This window comes from Anguilla rostrata, chromosome 2 (genome assembly GCF_018555375.3).
Source record: "Anguilla rostrata isolate EN2019 chromosome 2, ASM1855537v3, whole genome shotgun sequence".
NCBI lineage: Eukaryota > Metazoa > Chordata > Actinopteri > Anguilliformes > Anguillidae > Anguilla > Anguilla rostrata.
In genome coordinates this window covers 60,511,714-60,530,127 of record NC_057934.1, presented here as the reverse complement: position 1 = coordinate 60,530,127, position 18,414 = coordinate 60,511,714, and the positions used below count along the sequence as shown (strand labels likewise).

General features: G+C 48.7%; 1 protein-coding gene across 2 annotated transcripts in view; it reads right to left on the bottom strand.

Moving 5' to 3' along the window:
- Positions 1 to 116: 116 nt before the first annotated feature.
- The window catches only part of LOC135248691 (nuclear distribution protein nudE-like 1-B), a 28,134-nt gene continuing 9,836 nt past the window's right edge, over positions 117 to 18,414 (bottom strand). The window contains exons 2-10 of one of the 2 annotated variants that reach the window (XM_064323546.1): positions 17,830 to 17,926; positions 13,386 to 13,539; positions 10,679 to 10,827; positions 9,486 to 9,622; positions 8,921 to 9,097; positions 7,910 to 8,001; positions 7,032 to 7,177; positions 6,061 to 6,095; positions 117 to 1,935 (exon numbers count right to left, since the gene is read on the bottom strand). In XM_064323546.1, coding sequence (XP_064179616.1) covers positions 1,928 to 1,935; positions 6,061 to 6,095; positions 7,032 to 7,177; positions 7,910 to 8,001; positions 8,921 to 9,097; positions 9,486 to 9,622; positions 10,679 to 10,827; positions 13,386 to 13,539; positions 17,830 to 17,915 — 984 coding nt within the window. In that variant the 5' untranslated portion in view covers positions 17,916 to 17,926 and the 3' untranslated portion in view covers positions 117 to 1,927. The remainder of the gene's footprint in view (positions 1,936 to 6,060; positions 6,096 to 7,031; positions 7,178 to 7,909; positions 8,002 to 8,920; positions 9,098 to 9,485; positions 9,623 to 10,678; positions 10,828 to 13,385; positions 13,540 to 17,829; positions 17,927 to 18,414) is intronic. The other variant, XM_064323545.1, reaches the window with a different exon arrangement.

Here is an 18,414-nt window from a genome sequence, read left to right as displayed (position 1 = left end):
CTCGATAATACTCCAGCCCAACAGTGACCCTACAGTAAATCTACAGTAAATCTAGTGCTTTTGGTCAGACAGGAGGTCTCATTGATAATCCAGAGTGTGGAAAAACCCAGAGACAGTTTGGTTTGTAAATACCTTTTATTATCTTGAGAATTAAACAACCAACTCCACATCATGATATATGACCTTTCGTAGATGTATTATAATATACACTTCCTCATTTGAGTACATGCCCAAAACAATCTGAAATAAATAATGCCACAATGCCCAAAACTGGTATTTATATATATGTATTGAAATATATACAAATATCTCGGGCAAAGTTGCAATGCTCGCACACCTATGTACACTGGAGCATATGGACAGGCGGAATCGTGTTTGATGAGAAGAGGCAAAGCCGTGTGGACTGTACAGATAAAGGATTTCTTTCAGAATAAAGCTGATATCAGACTCCAAATGCTCCAAATATCTCCTTCCTCAGGATTCAAACTGGTGCCAAAATGGTGGATACTACAGTATTTAAAATAGAGCAGAGAACCCAGATCAACTTCACAAACTTTGTTGAAAAAAAAAAAAACTAAATGAACTGAAGTTAACAAAACAAAAAAAAACAAAAGCAAAAATGAAGAGGCACAGTGAACACGTGTACAAAGTGAGTTCATCGACACAAAATAGGGTTCAAGTGGCGAATTGGTCGCTACACATCTACGCACTGTATACTATTCATATTCAATCCAAACTTTAGTGTGTGTGAAACCATCAGCATGACCAAAACGGTTTTAGCTTTTGAAAGCTGAGCTGGCGGGTGAGCGGGGGGAGGGTTAAATCTCCGTCAGAGTGCTGAACGAGCGGAACCGTGTGTTAAGACTACGAGGACTCAGGAAAATGCGAATCAACTAATTAATAAATAAATAAATTATAACAAAAACAAAACTGTCCGTTTCGTAAGGTTGCTGGCAGAGAAACATAGCCTCTAGGTGGGACTGTGTCGTTGCGGGGTGGAGGAGGGAGACTTTCGATCGGAAAGAAAGCGGTTTGGAGTGACAGCCACAGGTCCAGGCTATCTAACTCTGAGGGCTGTTCGTACAAACCTGCTGCACCGTGTACTCCCATTTGCATGAGAATCTGAGGTGGGGGGGAAAAGAAAAAAGTAAAGTGCAACGTGTCTTTTTCCCCCGATAAAGTCACTAGGGCCATCTGTGCGGCTTACTCTTCATCCTCCTCACCTCAGCTGCCGCAAGGAGATAATTAATTACAACATGAACAAGAATATATGCTATAGGCTACATAACTCAACCGATTAATGAAATCCCTTTATATGTCTTTTTAGTGTATAATTTAGTGTATAATTCTGAAATTTTGTTGTTTTCAGTTGTGCAACTGGGAAGCAAAACTCGGACGAGGACCGTTGTCAGTTTTTTTTTTTGGTGAAGTGAGATATTATTAGAAATAAGCCGCTCGAAACTACTCAGCTGGAAGCTGCAGTGTTTCTGCGGAGAAGACTTCAAAACGAAAATGTGCGTGTTTTGAGTGTGCATATTTACATACATACGAGTATACAGACACAGACTGTACACACATGTACACACGTACGTGAAAGCAGATATACACTGACCCGCGTGTACCGACACACCAGGGCGGGTGGAGGCAGGGCAAGGGGGGCGCGGCCAGTGATGAGAGGGGCGGGGCTTATAAAAGCTGGTCCAGTCTGTCCTGCAGCCCAGTCCTGTCCTGTGACCGCATACTGCTGTCCATCAAGCCTCAGGCCTGTTCCTTTGTGAAGCGGTGGTGTAGTGTGGGGTGGCATGGTTTGGGAGGCGGGGCTTAGGGCAGGGTGGGGGGCGGGGTCACACGCTGAGTGGCAGCAGGCTGGGCGGGGACGCAGAGCGGGGAGCGGCGATGGCCGTGAGGGCGCCGGGATCCAGTCCGTTCACTGCCCTGCTCCACATAAACAGCACAGGAGAGCCAGGTTAGCACCCCCCAGAACAACAACACCCACAAGCCACTTCTCATTACCCACAAAGCCCCGGTTTCTAATAGCAGGTTTCAGCTTATTGGATGCAGTGTGTCTTTGGGTGTGGTGAACGGTGGACTCAGTGTTAGCGTCTCTTTGATAGCCTGTCCTGGCCAGTCCAGCGGCACTCACTCCTGATCCACCTCTCTCTCTCTCTCCATCTCCCTGTCTTTTCCCACTCTCTCTCTCTTTCCACCGAGACAAAGGAGCTGTTTGAGAGCTCTCGTTATCGCTCAGAGAGACAGTTTCCAGCGATCGATGCCAGAGGGGGCAGGTGACTAGAGCTATGCCAGCTCATCTTTCACTTTCCTTCTCCCTGTCCATCTCTCTCTCTCCCTCTCCCTGTCCATCTCTCTCTCCCCCTCCCTCCCTCCCTCTCCCTTCCCTCCCTCTCCCTCTCCCTCCCCCTCCCTCCCTCCCTCCCTCCCTCCCTCCCTCAGACACACATCTCAAATGTAAATGTGCCCATTAGGTAACCTGCACATGCCACTGAGGGGTCTGATAACATCTGCTAACCCTGCTGGATATAAACCACTCCACTTCCAGAAGCAAAGCCTTCTGGCACTTAATAAAACATTCTCTACACACAAATATTAATGTCTTTGCAGATAAAACTGCTGGGTGAAAACAAGACTGCATCTGTAATCACATTTAGTTAATGAAGCCTCAAGACTTGAAGACACAAAGTTTTCTGTTTATCTTTTTTTTTTTTCTTTTTTTAAAGGGAGAGCTCTTTAACATGCCTGCAAAATAACCTTTATTACCATGTTAAATATTTTTAGTTAATGTCAGACAGTTAGCATCCTGTGGCCACTTACATTAATATTTATGTTGTCATTATGGTGTTAATGTGACAATATGTTCATTAAATGATTTGTTTTTATGGTGCTTTGAGTAATTTGATGGCATCTGCAGTGTTGGTGTAATCTCACTGCACTGTGAGAGTTTCTGGATAAGAAAAGAAGGAACACCAGATTTAAGCCCCCGTGAGATGTACAGACACACACACACACGCACACACGCACACACACACACACACACACACACACACACACACACGCACACACAGCACTCTGTGAAGCCATGCATGTGTCCCGTGCAGCGACCTGCGTGCCGTTTCATGCGATACTGCGGAGATCGGTCATCTTTGCTGAAGGCCAGTCTGGGCCTGAGGCTGAAGAGCAGAGGCAACAGACCCCTGTGAGAGCCGCTGGCCCCGGCGCAAAGTCCGCGGGGTTTTTTTTTTTTGTTTTTTTTTGTGATGGCTCTGCAGAGGACGAACCTGAGTGCTTTCCTGTGCCGTCTATTTATACTCAACGTCTCCCTCTCTCCCTCCCTCCGCAACCCCTCCCTCCCTCCCTCTTTCTGCACACTCATCCGAACTCTGTCCGTCGATACGTCCTCCCGCACACCGCAGAAATACAAGCCGTCGTTCGACCCGCACCGCACCCACACACCACCCCGCTAAGATAAGAGCAAGAGGAAAAAAAACAGCCTAAATCCAAACACTTCACATAAAAGCCAAACACTTCCTCATTCATGTGATATTTATGACTCACCTTAAACATTTTAATATTTCATACAAGAAGCCTGGTATTATGCATTAAAAAAAAAAAACTAAAACCAAACTGAAAACACATTTAGTTCTGCAGCAGCATGTTGGGTAGCTGCATGTGTGTGTAGGGTAGCTGCACACAGCTCAATGATGTGCAGGAGCCCCCTGCATTGATCCCCATCACATCTGCCCAGCCCTGTTCCTGGAGATCTACTACCCTGTATGTTTTCATTCCAACCCTAATTTGGCACACCTGACTCTACTAATTAGCAGTTCAATGCAGACCTCTAGCTTCTGAATGAGGTGTGCTTTGTCAGGGTTGGAGTGAAAACCTACAGGATGGTAGATCTCTAGCTGCTGTATGAGGTGTGCTTTGTTAGGGTTGGAGTGAAAACCTACAGGACGGTAGATCTCTAGCTGCTGAATGAGGTGAGCTTTGTCAGGGTTGGAGTGAAAACCTACAGGATGGTAGATCTCTAGCTGCTGTATGAGGTGTGCTTTGTTAGGGTTGGAGTGAAAACATACAGGATGGTAGATCTCTAGCTGCTGAATGAGGTGAGCTTTGTTAGGGTTGGAGTGAAAACCTACAGGATGGTAGATCTCTAGCTGCTGAATGAGGTGTGCTTTGTCAGGGTTGGAGTGAAAACCTACAGGATGGTAGATCTCCAGGATCAGGGTTGGGCAGCCCTGCTCTACACACAGTGATGGTGTGTGTGTGTGTGGCCAAAACAGGTTCACCGTTCTGCAGAACCCCTCAGGGGAGCTTCACTAAACATCCCATAATCCATCTGTAACCAAGGCAACCCAGGTACCCGCAGCACACTCAGGACTGCCCTCTGCTGGCCCTGTCGGTCCAGCTGTGAAACTTTGTCTTTTTTCTCCCATAGCCTGTGTCCAGCTGAGCTCTGAGGAACTGTGCGTGTGTATTTCAGTATATCCACGAAAAACACTCATGGGTTCATGTTTGGCGTTTGGTTCAGTTTGATTCACTCTGACTCCAGTATGATTCACTCTGACTCCAGTATGATTCACTCTGACTCCAGTATGATTCACTCTGACTCCACTTTGATTCACTCTGACTCCAGTATGATTCACTCTGACTCCAGTATGATTTACTCTGACTCCACTTTGATTCACTCTGACTCCAGTATGATTTACTCTGACTCCAGTATGATTCGCTCTGACTCCAGTATGATTCACTCTGACTCCAGTATGATTCACTCTGACTCCAGTATGATTCACTTTGACTCCAGTATGATTTACTCTGACTCCACTTTGATTCACTCTGACTCCAGTATGATTCACTCTGACTCCACTTTGATTCACTCTGACTCCAGTATGATTCACTCTGACTCCACTTTGACACTCAGACTCCACTTTGATTCACTCTGACTCCAGTATGATTCACTCTGACTCCAGTATGATTTACTCTGACTCCACTTTGATTCACTTTGATTCACTCTGACTCCACTTTGATTCACTCTGACTCCAGTATGATTCACTCTGACTCCACTTCGACACTCGGACTCAAGGACCACCATTCTCAACAAACATAATTCTCTGTGAATGTGACCCTTGTAGAAGGCAGCGCAGGCCTTCTCGCAGTTGCCCAAGGGGGCACTATTGAGCAACAAGCAGCTGAATATCCTGCAACGCTATGAGAAATGATATGCCACCGTGCAGACTCTGATCCAGGATGGTACAGATCTTTGAGATGTTGCCTTTGAGAGAAGATACTTATCAGATCACAGCCAATTCATGATTTAATTATCAGAGCGATCCAATCTAATGAGCAAATTCAGCTGGAGGGAAAGCCGGATTGTACAGGGTATCAACAGGAGTCTCATAAACTTCTGAAACAGGATTATAATCATCGCCAGTGTTTATCATTCAGCTGAAACCCCCAATCAAGAGGGACTCGCGGTAGGCTAATCACAAGAGCGCTGCTGGAGCTTCATGAAACACAGCAGATTCCGTGCATCCTGATTGGCTCCTGACCGGGTCATAGGACCGTAAGGCAGCAGCCACACCCACTAACCAGGCAAACGCACACCAGCGCAAGGTTAAGAAGCCGGGGGAGGGGGGGGGGGGGAGAAAAATACCACCACCCAGCGCTGTTAGTCCAGATGACAGTCTACTCTATGGGTCACCTGGTCTAGCGTATGAAGGTGGGGGTTAAAGGTCAGGAATGATAAAGTAGGGATAAGACAGCTGTGACATCACAATGCTGGTAGAAAACAGAGAGGGGCTCCTCCAATTACAGAGTACGAGGGAAATAACAAACAGAACAACAGAGATGGTGACTGTGAATGGTGAATACTGACTCGCAATACTTCTGGGATTCCTGCGGCCAATATCAGCAAGCAGTAACCACCAATCACCAGAAGTGTTGTTTCACCGTTCTCTGATTTTGTACCAGTGTGGTCTTATCCGCACTTCACTGCGCCTGTTAATGCTGCATGCGTGCCCCGCGTAGAGGGGTTCGGATCTTTACCCATAACAAACGCAGGGAAAACGACCCTCTCTCTCCTGCTGGGGGGAAAAACAGAGGGTCTCAAAACACAGGCCTGCCCATCGTCTCTCTCACACACACACACACACACACACACACACACACGCACACACACACACACACACACACTCACACACACACACTCACACACTCACACACACACACTCACACACACACACACACACACACACACACACGCGCACACACACACACACACACACACACACACACACACACACGCACACACACACACACACACACACACACTCCCGTCGGCACACGTCTCTAAAACCAACGTTTCAGGTAGCACCTGCGCTAGGCTAAAACCCCACTGGTTCTCACACGGCTTTCAGATCACAACACTAGCCCTCCAGAGCTGATATGAGCGCAGTTTAGAGCGCAGATCAGCTATGGATCCGTTTCTACCACACACCAAGCATCAGAGGGACAAAACCCTAATGCACAAAAGATATGTCTGTCCAACTCAAACCTCAGGAATCATTGTACCCGTGTAAGTAAGATCGCTGTTCATGGCATACTGATCCACTAAATATAGCCGGGTATGTACAACGATTAGCATGTAACAAGCTAATGACGCTCATTTTCAGTCCTGAGTATACACTTCTTTTCCCAATTTCACTGAAACTGCCTTCTTCACTGTAGGCTAATTCACTCTTAAAATGGTCATAAACAGTGAATCCAGATGGGTTTCTGAATCTACGCTGAAACATAACGTGTGTAACCTAATAACCTTCACACAGTGCAAAGCTCAAGCTGGTCAACTAGCCTTTCCTTTCATAGCTGTGGTGAAATAACAGATTAGGACTGTCTGGCTTTAAGTGAAAGTGATGATGGAGTTCAGTGCTGGTTTGCCTTGATAATGCTGGCCACGTGTTCCCAGCGCTAAGCGCTGAAAGTTCAGGGGTCAAGGTCCGTGAAAGCGGGACACTCACGCTTTGTCGAAGTAGGTGGTGTGGAGCGAGTGGGAGAACTTGGCGGCGTTGCTGTTGAGCAGGGTGCCGTTGCCCGCGGCGAAGCTCTTCCGCGCCGCCTGGTCCTTGGCGAAGTTTCGACATGCCGCCAGTTTGGACTCCAGAGCCTGGGAACGCACAGAGACGCAGGGGCCCGTCAGGAACTGGGCTATGCTCGCCTACAACCTAAGAGCTACAGCCGGGGTACTCAAAACTGCCTTCAAGGCAAGTAACACTGCTGGGTTTCATTCCTCCCCTCTGCTCAGAGACTGATTAAAACCTGGGACACCAGGGGAGTTCAGTCTCTGGCCAATCAGTGACCTTAATCAATCAATGAACTATCAGGTAGAAATGAAACCAGCAGTACTACACGGCCTCAATGGCCAGATTTCAGTATCCCTGAGCTACACCGTATACCAAGCCATGTGGGCAGAGTCCCCTTTAGGTGACCCTAACAGTACAACACCGACAGACCAGAAGGGTGTACACTAAAATTTTTTACTTTAGATGGATTTTATTTACTGCAGAAGTTATATCATCGCTGTGGGCCAAGACTGGAATTTTTCATCACTAATTAAATGGCTTTTCCTTTGCAAAGACGCACTGTAAATACTGATGAAAGCATTATACCAAAACGTCTTCAGCCTGTTCTATGATGCAGGAACATTGAGCGTTAATCATTTTCAGGAATGTAGCGAGCCTTCGGCAAGATACCACAGTGGACTGGAGAAATGGGGGGAAGACTCGATTTGGGAGTAGAGTTCAGGTGCAAAATGCTTGCAGTGCAGGTTGAGAGGCAAGTGCTTGGAACGGTGCAATGGATAAATAAGTAATGGAAAAAAGTTTCCGCAAAGTCTCACCCCAACTTTCCGAAGAAGATCGCCCACGATATTGAGCGCCGATATCCTTGCAGAGGGTGTCAGCGGAGAGCCACCGCAGCCATTGGCTAGCACTGGGAAATGGAGAGAGAACGTTAGCACGCGGGAAAACATCGGCAAACAGGTGGGTAAGTCTGGGTCAGTTCAACGCACTTTTGGACCGAATCGTCATAGATCTTAATGAAATTTGGCATGCTTATTTGGTCTTATGAGAGACCCATGAAACTGAAATCACAGTTGGCTCACATCCTTATTAAGGGACAAATTGGCTAACAAGGTTTGGGTAAATTAGCGTGACTCAATGACGTTGATTTATCTACATTACTATAGGCCATAGAGAAAAGGTTTGGAAAAAGCAGAGACACTGCAAGACCTTTTCAAATGACTGCTTGCACATAAGGTCGCCAGCGAAGCCCAACCTGGGCCTTGAGGAGAGGTGGAAGGGCTATAGTGATGGCATTACGCGTAACGACTTTACCGTCCTCTACTCCAATCCAAAACTACGGCCTGGATTCAGTCAACATTTGTCCTCAACTTTGACTCACAATGCAAATATTAGTATATTTTTTATCATCACAAACACAGCTTGGCGAATCCATTTTGGCCATGACTCAACTTCTGTTTGTGAAGTACAAACAGACGCAGGCCTTTATTTGTCAAATGTTGATTGAATTCAGACCTACTTTGTTAGTCTCCTACTATCAAGCTCTCCGGTTGAATACCCTTAAGAGACATGACAGGAGTGGGGGGAATAGAGAGTCAGACAGCTGTTGAACGTGGGTCCCCAATTTTGTCTGAGGAGAGCTGGGACAGGCTTTTCATCTTCTATCAAATCAACTAATCATAGTCTTCAACCAGAAACTTGATTCATTGAATCTGTTCTGGTCCTGGGCTAGAACAAAAGCCAGTGCCTACACCCACACCAGCCCTTCTCAGATAAGCGTGAACACCCCCCTGTGGTAACAGGACGAGGGGAGGGGAGAGTGGACAGACCTTTGGAGTTGGCGAAGGCGTTGTCCATGTTCTTGGCGATGGGCGTGGCCGGGAGGGACAGGGAGGCCTGCACGGCGGAGTCCATCTTGTCGCCGCAGTCCAGCGTGGGCGAGCTGGGCGCCGACATCCTGGTGACGTCGGTGTTCCTCTCCCTCACCGCCAGCTCCTGCCGCAGGTCTGCCGCACGGACGGACGGACAGAAGGAAAACAGGGATGACTGACAGACATTCTCGGGCCTCCTCCGCAGGCTCACCGCCTTTCTCTGCAGTCACCTCAGCTCTCACACCCCACTGCCTGCGCACTGAACGGCCTGCCTTCCTGACGCAGGCCCCAGGTCCCATTACAGCAGAGCTACGGCACTGGGCTCAGCTCCAGGGCCGCAGTCCCCCATCCTCCCTCTGCGTCCTCAGAGCACAGAGCCGCAGAGCTCGGCCCAGAGCAGCTCTTTACCCCGCTCAGAAGAGCGGCGTCGCTAGCAGCACACAGTGGGCACAGTGAACAGTGGGAGCTGGGCGGGGCTGAGAGGGGGGAGAAACTGCAGGTAGAAATTTGAGTCCGTAAGCACCTCTGGCCTCGTCCTTGAGTCTCTGCACGGAGACCAGGAGGGACTCCTTCTCGTCCAGCTCGCTCTCCAGGAAGGCGTTCCTCTCTATGGCCTGGTTCAGCCTCTGCTCAAAGTCCTCCAGGGACACGATGGTGGCTCTGCGGGTACAGGGAGAACGGGAGAACATGTGACCTTCCGCCTGGAGAGCGCATCTCCCAGGCACCCTGAGAGTTCACCTTTCCAGGGCACCTTGGGATGCCCCACAGAGAAGTACCAAAACTTTAAGGAGCTCATGTCCACATGTCCGGGCCTTATAACACTGGTATTCACTCTAGCACCTAGGAGGGCCCTCGGGTGGCTGGGCTTTGCCTTCACCTTACAATCAGCAATCGATTCAAATCCAAGAAAACCACACAAGGAAAGTCAAAGTCAACTTTCCACTGCTTTAATTGGTCATTTAAGTGCTAGGCAACCATGGCAACCAGCACACCCTGCGGCTCTCCAGGGCAAAGAGAGAACACAACGGCGGTGCACCTATAAGAGACCTGTAGCCCCTTCTCTGCTGAAATTAGACGTTTCATGTCTGGACTTAACCGAATCCAATTTGATTTAATCACAGCAATGGAACTGAATTGGACAAATGATTGGTGTGGAATTGGGAGATTGGTTAACTAGCAGAGTTCTGCTCCTCTTCAAAACTCCACCAGCGTCAAACACAGATCACCTGCCTCTGGGAACGCCTGATTGGTTCTGCTGTTTGAGGAATGTTCGGCGTGAGGCTAATGATCGACCGCTCTCAGTCTTTCTGGTGCTGGCAGTTCAGAATCCTAGCCTGTACCCAGAATGCAACGGGATGGTACACGTGGTGCACTGCCCTTTTACCTTAGAGCAAACAGCTTAGCCTGAACTGGATCAATAATGATCCATCCGTAGGAATTTATGTGTAAAACGAATTGTGTGCAAGTTATTATTTAAACTGACATTATTAAAAAAGCTTTTTTCAGTCTTGCTGTTTATTTAACATGACATTAGAATTGTGCTCTTTATCAGTTACATTTGCATTCACTTGACATTTTTCTTCACAATTCCATACATAAACTTCATCCTGCTTTTTCCTGAATGCCTGTACTTTTCCTGTGCACCATGTTGTAAAAGCATGTGTTAATATGATTGTGGACTGCAGTAGTGAGGACGGCGGCGGCGGCGGGCCGGACCTCTTGGCTCTCTCCAGGTCGTCGTTGGCCTGCTCCAGCTCGCGCACGTATTTGTGCAGCTGCTCCTTGATGCCGCGCGTCTGGCCCAGGTCGTCCTCCAGCACGGAGATCTGCTTGTAGCTCTGCGAGTACTGCTGCTCCAGCTTCTCCTGAGGAGGGCGGAGGAGAGAGGGTCAGCATGACAGAGCACGCGTACACGTACGAACACACATTCACACACACACAAACACATTCACACACGCACAAACACACATTCACACATGTACAAACACATTCACACACGCACAAACACATTCACACACGCACACACACACAAGCACACACGTACAAACACACATTCACACACACAAACACATTCACACACGCACGAACACACATTCACACACACACAAACACACATTCACACATGTACAAACACATTCACACACGCACAAACACACATTCATACACACACGCACACACACAAGCACACGCATGCACAGATGCACTTCCACCCACACATACACATACATACACATACACATACAGACATACATTACATTTATTTAGTAGACGCTTTTATTCAAAGCGACGTATAAACGTGCATATCATAGTCACTGGAACATACACTTACGCAGACACACACACACACAGACACACTCTCACACACGCACACATACATATAGTCACTTACACACACACCAATGTGCACTTACCCCTAGTCATGCATGCACATACTCGCACACAAACGGCCCTGCTCTCACAGTGGAGATGGCACTGTGGTTAGCCTACATTCTCCTAATGTATTTTTCAGAAGCTGGATGGCTCTATGAAGTGGGCGTGGCCCACAGCTTCAGCTCTCCCCGCAGTCCCACGGCACAGCTGCCTGTCTGACCTGAATCTGCGTGCTCTCTCTCTCTCTCTCCGTCTGATCTCAAATCCTCTCCTGAAGCACTTTCTTTTTATCGCCGTTTCAACAGTAAGGCACCGACAGCAGCCAGGTGGGACCTGCTCCACTTTCTGAGCCTCTGGCTGCACTAAGTCCACACAACACATTTACTCCACACATGCAAATGCGCTAGCTAATTCAGCACATTTACCCACACGCAAATGCGCTAGCTAATTCAGCACATTTACCCACACGCAAATGTGCTAGCTAATTCAGCACATTTAGCTGCACATGCAAATGCGCTAGCTAATTCAGCACATTTACCCACACGCAAATGCGCTAGCCAATCCAACATATTTACTCATACACGCAAATGCGCTAGCTAATTCAACATATTTACCCATACACGCGAATGCGCTAGCTAATTCAGCACATTTACCCACACGCAAATGCGCTAGCTAATTCAGCACATTTACCCACACGCAAATGCGCTAGCTAATTCAGCACATTTACCCATACACGCAAATGCGCTAGCTAATTCAGCATATTTACCCATACACGCAAATGCGCTAGCTAATTCAACACATTTACCCACACATGCAAATGCGCTAGCCAATTAAACACATTTACCCACACACAAAAATATGCTAGCTAATTCAGCTGGCAAACTATTATTATGAAACCTGATTTTTCTTTATTTAAACACTGCTACCAGGGTGTTTACACTGCACACAGTGACAACCTCCAAAAGTATTCTTGGCTTGTCACTGGCATATTGGCACAATGACAAACAGGAATTGTTTAAATATTTCTGAGTAGCAGTACATAGCTTAAGGGCTCCATTCTATTAGACTGACAGGGACTTGGTCACAGTCACAGAACTTAGTCACTGGTTGAATGAGGTAACTGCAGGCACTTATTAAAAATATGGAAACAGCTGTGCCCATGCATTGAGTATAGATCACACTCAGTCCACCGCATGAGTGGGAAAAAGATACTCTGCGTAGCATTGTTATTATAAATTATGGTTCCATCTACAGCAGATTCCTGTCTTTGTCCCGTGCCATGACATCATCACTGTGGTATGCCGTGGTAGGTCACACGCGGGGCCAGCGATTTAAGCCGCAGTGGGAAAACCCAGCGAGAGGACAGGGTGCCGTAAGCACGGCAACAAACTCGTTTGCGCTCCTCCTCGTGCCCGGCGTTCTCCCTGGGCGAATCACGAGCCTGGAAACGCACCGCAGTCGCAGGAGGGGGAACTGCGCAGACGCGCAAAAAAAACACAGACCTCAGGTCCAGAACGGCGTTCGCATTCCGCACGCAAACCACGCCGAACATCTGCGGAATTTGCCAGAACGTCTACGGGCGAGGAGGCGGGAGGGGCAGAGGTGGAGGTGAGCGTGTCCCGGAGAGCTGCGCCAGGAATGAACTGTGGCTCTGATGCGATTTAGTGCGGGCGGTAGTGTTCCGGAAGGTCACAGAAAGCCGCCGATGGCGGGATTTGAATTACAGACCTGCTCTCCTCCTCCCTCTCTTTTCTGCCCCTTCATCCAGTCATACCATAACCATGCCGTGCTCTTTAACGAGACGGAACCTGGGGCCAACATTTTACATTCAACCACATGGCTCTCTAAAGCTCACCAGCATATGAACGTCCTTCAGAAGCAAACACAAGTTGAAGTGCCTGTGCTCCACACTACATGTCCCATCAACTCAACCCGCACCCTGCAAATTCTGCCCGTCCTGCAGGCGCACCAGCCAGGCGAATGAGCCTGAAGGTAACACGTGCACCGGAGCGAGGGGCGCCTGTCTCTGCCTGCCCACCGGGCGAGGACCTACCTTCAGATTCTCCACCTCGCTCTTCAGCCTCTGGTTCTCCGCCTGGAGGTCTCGGATGCGGCTCTCCGCCTGGCCCAGCTGCGCCTCCAGCTCCGCCTCCAGCTCCCTGCTGCCCTCCTGGAACTCCAGCAGCTCCTCATGGGCGTCCTGGTAACTGCAGAGAGAGAGAGAGAGAGAGAGAGAGGGGAGTCAGACCTCCACCAGGGACAGCAGACAGCACTACAATGGGAGGGGGCAACCTGGTTAGCCGGACTGTACCCCTGGGTTACCGAAATAAGACAAGGCCTCAACATCATTATAAAGAATACGGCCGTGAGATGGGAGGCAGTGCGGAATCTGAGAGTGTGTATCAGGACGTCTTTTCAGAGTGCAACGGAGGGTGTGTTTGAGCTGTAATGGTGTGCACAGCCGCACCCTCTGAACGGGAAGAGAGTGTGCCACAGGCCCCGTTACCAGGGTTTCCGTAAACAAACAGCTGATGACAGCACTGGCAGGGCGGGGTGGTAACTCAATTACTCCTAACGGGAAAATGCGACATGATAACTGGGTCACTTTTAGAGAAATAAACTGTCCATTTCCTTCTGATGGACAAACACAGACACGGACACACAGGGACACACGAGTGCACAAACACCCACAATACACACAGACACAAGCGCACACACACATAACACACACCCACACACACACAAGCGCACACACACAACACCCACAACACAGACACAAGCGCCCACACATAACACACACAAGCGCATACACACACACCAGGGCTGGACAGGACAGAGGATCAGAGGTCATCCTGTTTTCTGACAATACCGGGAAACAAACAAGCGAGATAAAAGTGAGCGTCCAGATAAACACGTCTTCACTCAGGCTTATCAGCGGCCTCTCCTTCCGCCTGTGAAATCACTGCAGGGCCCTGGACCCCACGAGCCTGTCCTTAATCACACACACTCACAGTCACTCACTCACTCACACACACTCACTCACACACACACACGCATACACTCACTCACTCACACACACACACACACACACACACACATGATGTCCTCACTGTGAGCTTCTGCAGACTGTGACTGAGTGAGCAGCTCAGATGTTTTTACTGCACTGGGCCTGAAATGGCCGTTAATGTCACGAGTGACTGGAGAGACAGCAGAGTCTTTACACTTCAGGCCTGTGTGACTTACACAGATCCTGCCGCAACCTTAAAGCGCATACACTGAACACGACTCCCATCCTTCACCATCACTCCAGCCACTCACACACACGAGCCCGAGCAGAGCAAGAGAGGTTTTGCTCCTGAAGCCAACAGGAGAGCAGGGCTGTCAGGCTGGTGACTGATCTGAACTTAAGCGCTTTACATGACCCATCTTACCATGCCGGCCAGCCTCCAGCAGGCAGGCACGCCTTTCTCGCCGCTGCCCGGCCAGCCTCCCGCCACTCAGAATGATGTACCTCTGTGTCTGTTTGGGCGTCCCAGGGCGGGTACGCGGCGTTCGGGGGCGGAGAACGACGGCACAAATCCTATTTATAGATTTAGGGCCGGCGGCCTGTCTGCTGATCTGAGCTGGGGGGGGGGGGGGGGCAGCGCTACAGCGGCGGCTTCCTGACGGCCCGTCCGCACGGACACGGGCGCTGCTAAAAATGGAAGCGCCCGGACGGGCGCCAAAGGAATGCGCTGGGTGGGGGGTGGGGGAGGTGGGGGGGGGTGGGCGGGGTCAGAGGCGAGGAGACAGGAAATCCTTTAAACAAGGCGCCGGCTCCGAGCTGCGGAATGAAGTCACAGCGTATTTTGGGGGCACAGGTTAAAAGGCGGGGAGGGGGGTGGGGGGGATATTTCGGTAGGACAGAGGGATCTCTGCTTCCTACATCCTGGGCCAGGACCGTCACTCACGTCCCGGATATCCCTGTGTCTCTGGAGCTGGACTGATGCCCAGCAACCCAACATTCCTGTGCCACTCAGTCTCTCTCTGTCTCTCTCTTTGTCTTTGTCAGTCTCACTCTCTGCTCTCTCTCTGTCTGTCGTCTGTTCCTCTCTCTGTCTTCTCTCTCTCCTCCATCGATCAGTAAACACTAGCAACTCACCTCACACACACACCATCTCCACACCACTGACCACCAGCACACACTGTGGTACACACACACACACTTCAGCCCTGTACACCAAAGCACCCCCCTGCCCCTCAGAAACACAGTCTCTCTCTCAGCCCCCAGTCCCTGTAAAACACTAAATCACCCCCCGTCCCTCTGAAGCACAGCGTCTCTCTGGGCAGTTAAAATACTGGGCAGTCAAAATCCCTGCGGTGTTTGTTAGAGGCGTTGTCAAGCTGAGGTGCTGTTTTTCACACGGCTGATTTATTTATCTTTCTTCAAACAGGAAATTCCTCCATATGTTTTTCCTTTTTTTTTTCTTCCCTCAAACCCCGACTTCTCCCTGGATACTCCAACATGTGCACACGCAAACACATAGATGGAAGCTCTCTCACACGCACACACACACACACACACGCAATATGAAGGGAGAAAATAAGCCTCATAGCCAAAGCCTCCCTTCCACAATGAAAGCAGTGGCTGCTGGGAGCCCAGAGCAGCCTGCCGTGGGTCAGTGGTGTTTCGAGATGCTGTACTAATGTGGCCGGCTAATGCAGCCGTTAGGGCCCTGGCTTGGGACTCAGAGATTGCTAGCTTGATTCCCTTGTGGCTGTGCCCCTGAGCGCAGTGCTTAACCTGAATTGCTTCTTTAGAATATCCAGCCGTACAACTGGATTGTCTAAAAAATGTAAACTACTTAAGTTTCTGGATGAAGGAGCTAATCGCCTAAATTCATGTAAGTCAAACAATAACCCAGATTTAGAAAGAATTCCTTCAGGGCTGAACATTTCTTCCTAGGAGCACATGTGCTCCTAAGGTAAAAAATTTAGGAGCACACTAATGCATCCCAATTAGTGGATGTGCCCCTAAATGATTTTTCCGGTTATTGCACATCAAATTTCAGGAGCAAACGCTCCTAAAACGTGAGCACTGTAGGGCCCTGTGTAATGTTTTTTGGCATGTGTTTCTTCCCTCAGGACAAAAACAATACCCCAGGTTGTGTAAGTCATGAGACAGACAGCACTTTGAGTCAGCTCCAGAATCTAAACTATGTCACCTTCAATGCATTCTAGACTGTTGCTTTCAGAAAATGGACAGTTTTAAATCAGTTTTTCTCTGGATCTACAGGTTTCCTTCATCTCCCCATCAGATCAACACAAAGATATAAAAAAAAACATGCAAGCAAACAGAAAGACACACAGAAATACTCTATGTAATGTGTCCAAGTATGAATGCACCACAATGATCAGAACACAAGCACAATGTTCAAATATTCAAACTCCTAAACATCCACCAAGTATCTCTCCTCACTCTTGTTGTATTTTCACCCCCATTAATACTCAAATAAAACCTCAGTCCTGTCCACCCCTCCATTACTTTCCCCAAATCCTCCCGTGAACTCCATCTAGACCCCATACAGCACCTCTCAGTAAGCCCTTACACCATTTTTCTTAAAAATATGCTTTGTGAGGACTTATTTCACTGTGCGATGTCCAACACTGCTCAAGGGATCAGTCATCCTTACGTGAACACTAATGGGAAATAGTTTTTTTTTCCCCAGCCAGGTTTATGTAACTAAATGGAGGCCTAAGCTGGTTTGGCATTAAGCTGTGCGTGAGAGTCCGCTGTGATCTTTCCCCCGCTGTGGATCACAGGACGTCCTAACTCCTGTGCTCCGTGATCCCTGAAAATCGGCCAGGGCTCGCCCCAGCACAGACAGGAACGGACAGGCCTAATAATAGCACATAATGAAAGAGAGAGGTAAAGGAAATGACTTCCTGGTTCTCCGGCTTCTCATCTCTGACAGCAGTCAAGTAAAGGGACTACCATAGAGCTTTTCTTTTCATGTAAGCGAGAGGGGATCTACTATTTCTGAAAGGTACTGAAGAAACATCCACCCTGGACTTCCCATAAAAGTCCAAACTGGTTGTGTAATCAAAGCATAAAATCTTCACTGAAAGGTACGGGCAGGTTACCTTCAGTCATCTTCAAGAGTATAGACCGGGGGAATTTCATACATACACCTGCCATCGTACATACGCCATCTCCAGAGCTTGGCTACATCAGCACTGAGAGCCACCCACAAAGGATCTACGGAACAGACTAGGGATTCCGATTGACGTCAGGATTCCTGGAGTCACAGTCATGGACTTTGCACAGTTGGGTGAGGCAACGTCAAGTATCAAATGCCCTACACGTCAGACGACATAACCGGCATGCCAGGGACGAGAAAGTGGCAAGAGCCGGCGACGCCAAAACAAACGTGGAAAAACAAAACAGACATCATCCTGTGATAGCCCAGCGCCCCCCCCCCAGCAGGCAGCAGAGATGATGTCATCCAGAGACCCACCTGTTCTTGTACTTGAGCGAAAGGGCCTTCCAGTAATCAATTTCCTCGTCTTTCGAGGAGAACTTGGGTATCATCTCTGTGTCCATGGCAAACCAGCCTGCCCAAACCGAGGGAGAAAGACAGGACATGAGTCAATGGGACGTTTATTCATCTTTCTGAGCCCAGATACCAGGATGGATGAGGCACATGCTGGCATCCACACGAGTCTGAAAGACATTTCTATGCTTCTGTAATTAAAATATTGCATTTGTGATTAAAACTTGAATCCACTGAACACACACTCTCACACACACACATAAATACAGTGTCTACCATTACATTTCATCACTTACTATGCAAGTCATCTTATGCATCCATCAAAGCAGCTGGGGACTATGAACTTAAATCATTCTAGACATCCAGAACACTTTGTAAAGAAAGTATTACACTGAAATGGCTGAAATAAATAATGTGGATTAAAGGCGATGCTCTCACATAAAGGTTTATGAGCACACAGTCAAGAGCTGAGCGCAAAAAAAAAAAAACAATACTGAAAGACACAGGATTGGGCTGCAGAGTGCGGGGATGTGGCCGCAGCCAATCACA